Source organism: Vipera berus (genome assembly GCF_964194415.1).
Source record: "Vipera berus genome assembly, chromosome: 1".
Classification (NCBI taxonomy): domain Eukaryota; kingdom Metazoa; phylum Chordata; class Lepidosauria; order Squamata; family Viperidae; genus Vipera; species Vipera berus.
Window position 1 is genome coordinate 271213920 of NC_138202.1, and position 13094 is coordinate 271227013.

The 13094-nt window shown below is 38.9% G+C and overlaps 2 protein-coding genes across 2 annotated transcripts in view; one reads left to right on the forward strand and one right to left on the reverse strand.

Moving 5' to 3' along the window:
• ADAT2 (adenosine deaminase tRNA specific 2) overlaps positions 1-239 on the reverse strand; it is a 41455-nt gene extending 41216 nt beyond the window's left edge. Inside the window, exon 1 of the mRNA XM_081312584.1 lies at positions 15-239. Coding sequence (XP_081168710.1) covers positions 15-86 — 72 coding nt within the window. The 5' untranslated portion in view covers positions 87-239. The remainder of the gene's footprint in view (positions 1-14) is intronic.
• Positions 186-13054, forward strand: PEX3 (peroxisomal biogenesis factor 3). Its single transcript, XM_081312582.1, has 12 exons — positions 186-393; positions 1937-2068; positions 2746-2827; positions 3503-3546; positions 5765-5889; positions 7052-7118; positions 7214-7268; positions 7346-7511; positions 7857-7927; positions 8810-8932; positions 9799-9895; positions 11969-13054. The coding sequence occupies exons 1-12, from the start codon at positions 321-323 to the stop codon at positions 12050-12052; spliced, it is 1119 nt and encodes a 372-aa protein (XP_081168708.1). The 5' UTR covers positions 186-320; the 3' UTR covers positions 12053-13054.
• The last annotated feature ends 40 nt before the right edge of the window (positions 13055-13094 follow it).

The following is a 13094-nucleotide window of genomic DNA, read 5'->3' on the forward strand; positions in this document are numbered from 1 at the left end:
GAGGGAGCCCTCACCATATGAACAGCTCTGTCCATCCAGGCCTCGGTTTCCCCCGCGCTCACCCGCCACTTCTTCGCCGCTTCCATCTCTTCGCGAGGAAAGCGTCGCTTACGGAACGGAAAGAAAAGAGCGAACGGATCCGAGGGAGAAAGATAAAGGGCGAACCGCGGCCAGCTGGGGGACTCGAGTGCGGGGAGGACGTGGGCTGAAGCGAAGCCGGCGTCGGAGTCGAAGGGCAGGGCTTCCTGCGGCGCGCCGGGGACGGGTGGGCGGAGCGGCGGCTCGCCTGAGAATCCTCCTGTGCCGCCGCCGCCGCCGCGATGCTGCCGGCCATTTGGGGCTTCGTGAAGCGTCACAAAAAGAAATGCTTTTTCCTCGGCGCTTTCCTGGGCGGTGAGTTTCCCACCGGGCATTTTCCGGGCCTTCGCTTGCTGCGCTTTGCGGTCCCGAAACAGATGTTGAACGAGCAGCCCTACCTGATCCCGAGCGCCCCCTGCGCTTTTGCTGCTGCCCCCTTTCGGCCCCAGCCGTGCCCAGGGCGGGAGGCGTCCGCCCCCTGAAATCTGCAGGACGTTTCCTTAAGTTTTGCTTCGCATAAGTCCACTATGCTGAATGGGCTTACTCACAAGGGAAGGGTGCACGAGGATGCCGCCTTACTTCTGATTACCAATTTTCTTCTTCGTTCTGTGTGCTCACATATATTGGCTAAAATCTCGTCATCTTGCACGAGAGGTCGATAGGGGGGGAAGAGTGAAGAACTCAGACTGGCCAGGTTTCCCTCCTTTACAGACTGTTTTGCTCCTTCCTGTACATATGTTGATATTTCTGCCTTTTAAAATTGATATATATGCTCACATTTATTGGCTAAAATCTCATCATCTTGCACGAGAGGTCGATAGGGGGAAGAGTGAAGAACTCAAACTGACCACATTTCCCTCCTTTACAGACTGTTTTGTACGTATGCTGCTATTCCTGCCTTTTAAAATTGACATGCTATGGGGAATTTATTTTATAGCATTTGTTACAAAAAAACCAAGTTAAAAGAAACTAAAGTAATAACGAACAGGAGAAAAGAAGATTCAAGCATATGCTTACTCCTACTTGCCACATCAGCTTAAACCATTTTTCCCTTTAGTTACAAACCAAGCAAGTTTAGCTATAATTCCAAGAGCATTATCCTAGTAGAAGAGGAAAAATACCTTCCTGTTGATCATGTTGCTCTGAAAAATAAGTGACAGATATATTTTTTTCTGGGGCCTTGTACAAATAGGACGATGAAGTAAAGGATGACAGAGAGCTACAGTCACATTTGTTGGATCCAGATAAAGGTGTGGATTAAAAGCAATGCTTCAAAATCTGTCTAGAAGCACTGTTAATAGTATTATTTGATCCCAATCATTTTTGGCTAGATGGAATCAAGCATCACAACTTGAGCCATTAATTAAAACTGTTTAGATGTGTTGCTGTTGGTATTGAATAACCAACCAATGGCTGTTTTGGCTTAGGCAGAAATGGAAACTGATACATAGTATATCTGGAGAGTGGTTGGTTAAGGAGTACTTAGTTAAGAATTTATCTTGCCTGAAAAATTTCCCCAATGGAGATGTAGATTCTACTGGTGAAAGAGGTTCAAGTTCAGACAGATTCTTTAATTAGTTCACATGTTCTGGATCAACCTCCCTCTTCATTCACAATTGCATGAACAGACTTGTACAATACTTTCTTGTTCAAAGTGTATCTTGTCACACACTTGAGAAAGTATCCTCTTTTTTCTAAGTACAGAAGCTTCACCCCACGGTGTTGACAAGTGCAGTTCTTTCTTTAATGCTTCTCTGGATGTATATTATTCTTAGGCTGATCAATCATATCCCAAATTATCAGTAGCTTGGCATTTCAGTGTGATAGCGTGATATGTATGTGTGTATGTCTTTTGTAGGGGTTTATGTACTTGGAAAATATGGTCAGAAGAAAATGAAAGAAATTCAAGAAAGAGAAGCAGCAGAATATATAGCACAAGCAAGAAGGCAGTATCATTTTGAAAGTAATCAGAGGACTTGCAATATGACAGGTAAAGTGGTACTGTAGCTATTTTGCTTGTCAAACATACCAAAGTCTGAAGCTCACTGTCAAAGTCCCATTTTTTCCCCCAGTACTTGTTTTAACATCTAATTCCTGATTCTTTAATGAAACAATTGCTGCAGATAAAATAATGCTTAGAACAATATTTGCTAATTTGGACAACTCATCAAAACATAACTATCATAAATATAAATTTGTAAGCTATATTTTCCATTTCTAAATTGTTAATTGACTATAAATCATAATTCAGCAATTTATCATGCAAAACATGATTACCCTTAACTGTAGTTTGGTACTATGTGTGAACTACATTGATATGGTTAATCATGCCAATATGGACAGGTTAGCAAATAGGATTCAGAGAGTCATATCTCTAGTTCTGCATTTTCAGGAGGGCTGTGTGTGTTTTTTTTACCAGTAATGTATAATCCCACATAGCAGATTCCTTTTGAAACGGATGGGCTGTCAGTGATCCTTACATTTACTGTTTTCTAAAATCTATTTTAAATAAACCTTAAATATTTCTAACAATGTTAGAATTATGTTATAGAGATCTTTACATCAGTTCTACAGTAACATCCTTACTGTTACACTTAAGTTGTTGTTTTTACTTTGTTGATGATGGTCCGTGTCTTCCAATAATTCTTCCTATCATCTGCTTTTTAGTACTATCAATGCTTCCAACATTAAGAGACGCTTTGATGTATCAGCTGAATTCTGAGAGTCTCACTTCCCTGCTGAAAAACAAGTAAGCATAAATTGTCAAGAGATTACTATAGTTTGTTCTGAATACTGTCCTTTAGGTTTTGGTAGTGTGTATGTACATAACATTAGCGTGGACAAACTATTTGTTTTCTGTAACAAAACACTCTGTTAAAGTGTTTTCTTGCCAAAGTCATGTAAGATTTAAATAGCTTAACATGTACCATATTAATTGACTTTAGAGGAGGAAAACTTTGCCATTAAGGTGTCCAAATCCCTTTTTCATGCTGCGGTTTTATGCATGAAACTCATAGATGATCCTGCATTTTTTTTAAAATGTGTCTTCTAAAATATTTATTACCAAGGCAACCTAGGGCTACCCATTTGTATTTTTTTCAGCATCACAAATACAGATTTATTCCAGTGCTATATGAGCAGTCATGTTTATGCAGTTGAACTTCCTGTTCCTTTCCAATGCATGCAGAAGAATGGGTAGGATTAAGAATCCATTCTGTTGATGAAATAGTGTCTCTCAACTGAATGGCATCATTGCATAAGTTTCTGTGCTTTGCAAGCATTCTCCTTATTACAGTATCACTTTCCAAAATCCCAGCATTTATTTTCTCCCTCATATTTTTCTGTTTGGCTTTTTTTGTTTGATGTGGATTGAAATGGAGCTCTTCAATTAATTATAAATGCATTTTTTCTATTCTTTCTGTAGGCCAGCCAATAAGTTAGAAATATGGGAAGAATTGAAGATTATAAGTAAGTCAAATGAATCATTGTGCTTCTGATCCATTGACCCTCTTTAGGTATACACAGAATGACTTTTCTTTCTTCAGGATTAAGCATCTTGGCTACTGTGCTTCAAGCACTATCCCAATGAACATTATGGTTTGTCATGAAGAAAGCATATTTATTCAAAAATAAGCCTTACTATTTGCTAAGTGGAATTAATTATGTTGAATTAATTTTGAATTCTTATAGTGGCCATAGTTATCTCTCCTAGATAAGTGATTTCTGCCCTTAGCTGTGTAGTTATTTTCCACCTTAATTTTATTTTCTCTAATTTTAAACCTTCTCTTTGTAATAGTGCGTATTTAAAAAAAGCCTCTCTCACACTACTTCAGCATTTACCACATAGCACCATTCAAAATTAAGTAGGAATCTCAATTCACCAGCACTAAACACAATCGGGATTTTAATTGTGTGTCCTTCAAACTCTTTCTTCACGCTATTGCCAGGAGCATTTGGGATGGTAGTTTGGCTCAATAGAAAATAGTCCTTTCCAAAGACTTGGAATAGGCAGATGTCGTTTGGTGTTAGAGGTATCATCACAAGATGTAAGCTGTTTCAAGTAAAGCTGCCTTTTGCAATTGACTGATGGTAATTTCATCAGTGCTGATGGTGTTCGAGTGGTGCACCAGATGTTTTGGGATTGCACCCAAGGTGTCTATTACTATTGGTACTATCTTTGTTTTCTTTTGCCACAATCGTTCTACTTGTATTTGCCTGTGTTTGTATTTTGTGATTTTCTCCAGTTCTTTCTCCTCCTGTTCTGCGGTCTCCAGGTACTGCAACATCCAGACTGTTTGTCTTTCATATCAACAATTTTAATTCTGGAATCTTCTTCTTCTTCTTCTTCTTCTTCTTCTTCTTCTTCTTCTTCTTCTTCTTCTTCTTCTTCTTCTTCTTCTTCTTCTTCTTCTTCTTCTTATTCTTCTTCTTATTCTTATTCTTATTATTATTATTATTATTATTATTATTATTATTATTATTATTATTATTATTATTATTATTATTATTATTATTAGCTTCCTGCTCCAGGATACTCTTGCTGTGTCTTTGTCTTATGCTTTCATGAAAGTCTGCTTAGCTCAAGTGACTTCATTACCGAGATGTGAAAAGAACTTGAACTCCAGCTGCTACACCTTCTTGTGTATATTATGTTAGAAGCTGTGACCAACCTTAGTGTTGTTTTGTCCTCACTATGGTTCTAGTGGCCATAGTGCCTTTCATTCAAAACTACTGGAAGAAGAGCTTACTAGTGACTTACCCTTTCTTTGTGCTAGGCATTTGGGGGCTTTTTTTTTTTGCTTGACCTTTGCCTTTAGCAAGATTTTTCAAAACGTGCTTCACGATGCTTCCTGTTTGGTGTCAGCTTTGCTACCTGTGTCTCCTGCCTGGCCAAACATACCTTCAGTCTCAATAAGTCGTCAGATTCAGTTATTATTTCACATCAAAAATCTCTTTCCTTTAACTTATACTGTACATCTGACTGTGATGTTTAAAAGTAATTTTGTTCCATCAGCTACTATCCAATAGAAGCAATTTTATCAGGACTCTCCTTAACACATGTACATGATATTATATTTACCTTACTTCAAAAGGATGTATTGCAACAGTAAAAACACAATTAATGATTGTCATAATTACTTAGAATGTGCCTTAATAGGGAGAAAAGGGTTTACCTAGAACAGGGGTAGGCAACCTTGGCTCTTTTATGACTCATGGACTTCAACTCCCAGAATTGGCTCAGGAATTCTGGGAGTTGAAGTCCACGAGTCATAAAAGAGCCAAGGTTGCCTACCCCTGACTTAGAATAATCTAAAAATCCTGAAATTTTCCCTTTTGCAGTCCTTTTGGTAATTGAAGAGTCATTGTTTCCTCCATTTGTTTTTTTGCATTTTAAGTAAAATCTTTTTTTAAGCCCTTAGCATCAGTAAAGCCGTGGATATACAGTAATAGCTTTTACTTAGCTAAATCTAGTACTTTGATTAGTTTGAGCTTTGAATTATGCTGTTCTTTCAAAGAGGTTTTTAGAAAAATAAATAAAATGGAGATTTGCCCTCCAAAATAATTTCTAGAAGTATAGCCCTGATTTAAGTCTCCAAAAAGCTGCTACTATTTGATTTTATTGATGAAATATGTTCTTTTTAAAGATACGTTCAGTATTTCATGGTAAATTTTTGTTTTATTAAAGGTTTTACAAGGAGTATTGTAGCAGTATACAGCACATGCATGCTCGTAGTTCTTCTCCGAGTCCAGTTAAATATTATTGGTGGATACATTTACTTAGACAATGCAGCAGTTTGCAAAAATGGCACTGTAAGTAGATTGTTTTCAAATAGATAAAACTATTGAAAACTCAGAAAGGAAAACATACTTTGAATACTCCAGTGTACTTTTATGCTTGCTTAAACTCATGGAAACAGATCGCATGCTGAAAATATTTATGATTACTGAACTGAAAATATGTAAGATGGTGCTCTAATTTTCCAAAATGGAATGATGACCAAAAAGCATGGGATATTGAACTTACAATACCTTCAAAAGACTTTATTGTAGCCTGGCACCAATCACCCTTCTTTATATCTGGGAACTGCTCTTAAAACAGTTTTTCAGGAGGGCTGCAGAGGATGTGCTTGTGGTGCCATGGCACCATTAGAGATGTGACTCCAATTTTCAGCTCTTTTTCCTCATTTGGACAGGAGAGAGGAATGAAGATTTCTTGTAAAGTAAAAGAAGCCTATTGGACGTTGGGCTTTTTTGTGTGTCTTTGAGACATTATAAACCTCTACCAGCTGCCCGAACAAAATTTTGAGAAGTGGTTTGCCATTGCCTTCTTCCTAAGGCTGAGAGAGACCGACCGACTGGCTCAGTCATTCAGCTGCTTTATGCAGGCCTGGAATTTACCATCTGATTTTTAGCCCGCTGCCTTAAACCCAGTGCTTTTTTTGTAAAAGAAAAAGATGCCAGAACTCACACATGTCATACAACCCACCTTGCCTACGCTACAAGGTTCCATCCAAAAAAGGTGCCGGAACTCCGTTCTGAGCGTTCTATGAGAAAAAAAGCCCTGCTTAAACGATTCCACTAGACAGGTTCTCACTGGAGGTTTAATACACCAATTTTACTTGTAAAAATTGCCACTTCTTTGTTACCAAATTCTGGCAGCATAATGTTCGGGAGTTCAGTAGCTACAAGAACTCCAGGAAGGCTATGGGTTGTCTGCCTTTGCTCTAGCTGTGCTTCCAAGATAACTTTATTAGTGCAAGAATGTACTTTTTACTGGGGGGGGGAGACAAATTGTTCTGTTTTACTGTAAAAGGTGAGAAGAGTCCTTTAAGAAGTAGAATATCTTAAGAATTTTAGCAACTATTGAAGAGGTAAAGGAAGAAGTCCGTGTTCTGATTTGCTAGAAGATATGTAGGACAGATAGTGTTCCTTTGGTAGCAGAAATGATACAGACTAATCTTTCTTCTTGCAGACACTTTTAGCTCCCCCAGAAGTTCAACAACAATATTTATCAAGTATTCAACATCTCCTGGGAGATGGTAAGTTATCCATAAAACTGTTTTACCTAAAATTATATTATGAAGTTTGAACAAGTAGGAATTGGTCTTCAAAAACTCTTTTTCTTCTCCCATAGGTTTGATTGAATTAATAAGTGTGGTTAAGAAGACCGTGCAGAATGTATTTGAGAGGTATAATAGGGTCTTTTAGAAATCTAAAATACTTGGTTTGAATGCACGCTATTGATGTTTAACTCTTCTCACTGCAGTGTTTCTCTCAAGCATGCCCTTTCCCTCTTGGATCTGGAGCAGAAGCTAAGAGAGATTAGAAAGGCAATTGAACAGCCTGAAGATTCTGCATCTGAAGAAGCTGCATCACCATCCCAGTTATGTCATTACATGATGCCGGATGAAGAGAATCCTTTGGCTTCTCAGGTATTTGCATATTATTAAGAGCAGGGAATCAGACTCAGAACTACAATCGGGGTTTGATTCTGTATGTTTTTCGTAGAATTGAAACTTATCTTGAATCTAACATCTTTTATTTGGCTTCAGCTTTTCCAAATTTTCGTGGGGGGGACATTCTGGTGTGTGATGGTTTGCCAATGATTTCCTCATCTGTCACAAACAATGTCATTGGCCATATAACGTATAGACAGTAAACTCTGCTCCAGTGCAGTTCTTGAGTAGGATCACAATGGTCATGGTTGAATTCAGGGCAAATATCAGTTATATGAATTGTGAAAACATTCAAGTTGCCTTTATTCTCTGTCTTTCTAGGCTAATGAACTTACAGAAAAAGATGTTGCTACCATTAAGTTACTTAATGAAACAAGAGATATGTTAGAAAGGTAAGTAGCCAAAGTTCAAGAACTTGAAACTACGTTAATGCTCAACATTTTATGACATTTAAAAATGGAAATGTGAATAAATTAAAATTTGGATATCTTCAACATTTAAGATGTTAGTGGTTTTTATAGTATTTTCTGTAACTCTTTACAAATGAAAGATCCATTTATACAAATAATAGACAATAATTCTAAGGCTTCAAGTGATAAATCCAATAGCCTTGTGCCTTACATGCTCTTCATGCCCTCAGATACTTTAATTTCCACTTTTGTATTGAGTAAATCAGTGTCATCATGAACAGGGGGTAGGGATGGGGATCCCATTGGCATCAGGAGGATTGCGGTCCCTTTTCTAAATTCATTGCAATGTTGCATTCATGATCCAAAATGAAAGTTCCTGTGGATGTTGCTGGGCCAAACCATAATTATTATTGTAACCAAATGGCCTGCAATTTGGGTACTGAAATGACTTGTTCATTATAGTCTGAGTGACAAGCAAACTGATTCATAAAACTGAGGAGAAATGTATATCATTGTTGGAAGCTTTGACATGAACAGATTTTTAAAATTGCCTTAATTCGTATTTTGTGCTGATAGATAGGAAGTGGATGTTTCTATATGAGTTTAATGGCAAGTATCATTTTGAACTGTGGTGTTGAGTTTGTTTCTTTTGTATGTGTTGTGGAACTGAAGGTGGAATTAACTTCTGTCCTCCAGTATGTAACATCTGTAATTCCCTAGAACATGTACAGCCTATGTTGTATAGCCTATGACCATCAGGTTTTGTGAACGGCAACTGAATAGTTCACTATTTGTACATAAAAAGACAGCATAATACAACTATAGTTTTTTCCCTGTGAATTATGATTATTTTCTTCATTCCAGCCCAGATTTTAATAGAGTTTTGAGCAGTTGCTTAAATAGAGGATTTAGTCGATTACTGGATAACATGGCAGAATTCTTCAGACCTACTGAACTGGACGTATGCTATACTGGCTCTATGAACAGGTAAAACTGATTTTAATATTACAAATGCTCCCAGTTCTTATTAGAGAATAGTTATATCTTTTTTTTCTATCCGCTAAAAGTGGAATGGCACATTTCACAATGGTATTTCGAGCAAAACACCCTGCAAATCCTCTCAGAGAATCAGAAAAAGTTATTTAAAATAGATGCATGGAAGACATCCATCATGACAGCTTCCACTATAGTTCTAATTGTAGCATTTTCATTATAAGTATGTGCGGAGCAGGGAAAGACCACAGAGTGGCAGTCCTAACTTTTGAACGTGCCTACTTCAAACTGAATTATCCCATTACATGGTTTACAATCCTTATTAGCTAGAGTATTTTCTAGTTACTGCCTCTCATTTTGTTTTTATCACCAGCTGTCAATTTAGGTAAAACAGGAAAAAAAAACCTTTTTTTTTCTGTTCCAGTCTAGGAAGAGCCACACATAAATGGCTGCTCCTGCTTGTTTCCATTGCCAAAAAGCTTTGAGCAGGGTTGTTTTAATGTGTAAAGTTGTATCACTGTCTTTTTTTATTTGAATATTTTAGTAGAATTTGCTTCTGATAATTCTTGAATTGGGATACTGCAGTCAACTAATATGCTTGGCAACCAACAAGAAACTGTGATGTGAATACTCAGCTCACATAGAGATTGAGAAATGCTGAGCATGTAAATGGAAGAGTTGGGAATCCATTCATTTGAATCCAACCTGCTTATCACTGTTGCATTGTATAGGGACAGTTTGTATTGCATATGTTCATGATGTAGATATTCAGTATTTGTAGTCCTTAACAGTGGCTGTGATATCAGTATATTGCAAAAGTAATTAAGCAGGCAGACTTCTGTATTTTCTTCCTATCCTAGTTTTTCTAGTGCCAGTCTTCCTCTAGCCAAGATAATCCCAATAATAAATGGGCAGATCCATTCAGTCTGCAGCGAAACACCTAGCCATTTTGTTCAGGTAAGAAAGCCACTTTTTTGCCTGTCTTAAAATGAAATTCTATTCAAACCTTTAAAATAAGTCTGACTTAGTTTGGTAGGATTTATTCTTAGGTAAGTGTGTTTAGCACTGAAGCCTTAGTCTATTTTAAAATTATACATCATCCTTGCTGAATCTAAATTCCAGTGAGTTTTAAAATGAAATTAAAATAACAGGAATAGGGAATATTACATCTCAAATCATGAGCAGATTAAGATATTCATCATTAAGGTGGAACATTTTTTCAGCCTATTCTTTATTCTCATGACTAGACAGCAATAAAAGGAAATTTAACCTTTTTGACACAGAAAAAAAGGCTTTAGGCTTCCTATATATTCCCACTCCTTCCCAAATCTTTTACATCTCTTCTATTTCATATATTTTAATTTTGACTGTGTGCTGCTTTAGTGTAAATATATACTAAATAACTATCGTCCGGTCTCCAACCTCCGCTTTCTGGCGAAGGTTGTTGAGAGTGTGGTGGCCCATCAGCTTCCTCTGTTCCTGGATGAAACTGATTATCTGGACCCGTACCAATCGGGTTTCAGGCCTGGGCACAGCACGGAGACGGCATTGGTCGCGCTGGTGAATGATCTCTGGCGGGCTCGGGACAGGGGTTGTTCCTCTGTCCTAGTCCTATTAGACCTCTCAGCGGCTTTTGATACCATCGACCATGGTATCCTACTGCGGCGTCTCAGGGGGTTGGGAGTGGGAGGCACTGTTTTGCGGTGGTTCTCCTATCTCCTGGGCCGCTCGCAGTCGGTGTTGACGGGAGGGCAGAGGTCCGCCCCGAGGCCTCGTTTGTGGAGTTCCTCAGGGGTCGGTTCTCTCGCCCCTCCTGTTCAACATCTATATGAAGCCGCTGGGCGAGATCATTCGTGGTTTTGGGGTGGGGTATCATCAGTACGCTGATGATACCCAACTTTTTTTTCTCCACCCCAAACCAACCCAGCGATGCCCTCGCCGTGATGTCCCGTTGCCTGGAAGCGGTCCGGGTCTGGATGAGGAGAAACAGGCTTCGTCTCAATCCTGCCAAGACTGAGTGGCTGTGCATACCGGCATCTCGGGTCAACCAGACTATCCCATCTCTAACGATGGGGGGTGAGGTGTTACCCCCCGTTGATAGGGCTCGCAACTTGGGCGTCCTCCTGGATTCGCAGCTCACTTTTGAAGACCATATAGTAGCTGTGACCAGGGGGGCTTTTGCCCAGGTTCGCCTGGTGCCAGTTGCGACCCTACCTGGACCGAGATGCCCTACGCACAGTCACTCATGCGCTCGTGACCTCCCGTTTAGACTACTGCAACGCTCTCTACATGGGGCTGCCCTTGAGGACCACCCGGAGGCTTCAACTGGTGCAGAATGCGGCCGCGCGAGTCGTGATGGGGGTCTCCCGATACTCCCATGTAACACCTCTACTCCGCGAGCTGCATTGGCTTCCAGTTGCCCTTCGGGTGAGATTCAAGGTGCTGGTGATAACCTATAAAGCCCTAAATGGCGAGGGTCCGGGATATTTGAGGGAACACCTGCTGCCAGCATCAAGTTCCCTTCGTCCAGTGCGCTCCCACAGGGAGGGTCTCCTCAGGGTGCCGCCGGTTAGACTGCCGGCGGGTAACACCCAGGGGTAGGGCCTTCTCAGTGGGTGCGCCTGCCCTGTGGAACCAGCTGCCTGCGGAGCTTAGGACTGCCCCCAACCTCCGTTCATTCCGCCGGGACTTGAAGACCTGGCTCTTCGAGCTCTCTGGCCCAGGCTGAGAATATTTTTAATTTTAATTTTAACTGGGTTTTAATTTTCTCAAGGTTCTATTTAATCTCTTTTAATTTGTTTTAACATTTGTATTGACTGTTTTTTAAATGCCCTGTAAACCGCCCTGAGTCCTTCGGGAAAGGGCGGTATATAAATCTAAATAAATAAATAAATAAATAAATAAATAAATAAATAAATAAATAAATAAGCTAATACTGCGAAGATTCAATTTCAGTTCTTGATATCATGGTAAAAATGGTACACCATGGTAAAAGAGAGCAAATATCAAACATTTGAATATTCTTTTTAGGACTTATTAATGATGGAGCAAGTGAAAGACTTCGCTGCTAATGTATATGAAGCCTTCAGTACCCCACAACAACTAGAGAAGTAAACTGCTGTTCAATATGTATAGAATATACTATTTAGTATCCAGTTATTGTGACTATTCATTTTGATAATGAAACTCTTAACAGAGTGCTATAGAATGACTGTCCTTGTAAAGCAAACCCATTTTAAAAAAATCATTTCCAAATTTTTATAATGGAATTCCTACAGCTGACTAAAGTAATTATTAATATATAAAAAAATCTTTGTGCTGTAAGCCTTTGCATTGAGGGAGTCAATTTTAAATAACTTGTTTACAAAAAAACAGTGCAATGAGCACTGTGTCAACAGAAAGCTTCTGAAGATTAATGGCAGTCTTTACAATTGTGCAGACTACCACAGCAACAATATGATGGGAAAACAGTCCAGTTGATTTTCAGGCTGGAGTAATAAAAATTTTCTGCAGTCCCTCTCCTATTCAGCGACTTACCAGTTGTATCAGAAACACAACATGACAGCGGGCAGATGGAACAAAAATAACCCAGTTATTAAACCCAGTTCTGGTATACCTGACACCATTTTCCCCATTGGTAAATGAGAATGGGTTTTAGTTGAAGTTTCTCTTGGCACAAAACCACCATACAATTCTCACCCTACAACTGAATAAGAGGGACTTTGATCAAAAGATCATCATGCTCCTATTATATTTCTGGTGGTTGATAAGTAATTACGCTTTTCTCTTTTTTAACCACCAAATGTTTTTCTTAAGCTGACTCGGGGGAGCAGATAAGCAACCCAGCAGTGGGCTACATGGTTTTCAAAGTTTTAGGCTCTTCGGACTGGGACTACTGACTTCTATATGCTAAGGGTCTGCTGGAGTCTGAAAAGTGCAATGTTGAGCTTGGTGTATGAGTTTGGAATTGAAATGCATTGTTTCTAGCAAAAATTATGTTTACAATGTTTATAAATGGCTATTGCTGTATACATTCATTTTGTAAATATTTTTAATTTGTATTTACTTGGATCCCTACAAAATATCTGAATCACAATAAACTATTTTGACAGATTACATGCTGTCCTGGTCAATACTGTTTATGGAATTAGGAATT

Excerpts from the sequence above, each read along its gene's own strand:
- PEX3 (XM_081312582.1), top strand. The coding sequence starts at position 321 with ATGCTGCCGGCCATTTGGGGCTTCGTGAAGCGTCACAAAAAGAAATGC. Across the intron at positions 7,269-7,345 it reads GTGCAGAATGTATTTGAGAG|TGTTTCTCTCAAGCATGCCC; the intron begins GTATAATAGGGT and ends TTCTCACTGCAG. Across the intron at positions 9,896-11,968 it reads CACCTAGCCATTTTGTTCAG|GACTTATTAATGATGGAGCA; the intron begins GTAAGAAAGCCA and ends TATTCTTTTTAG.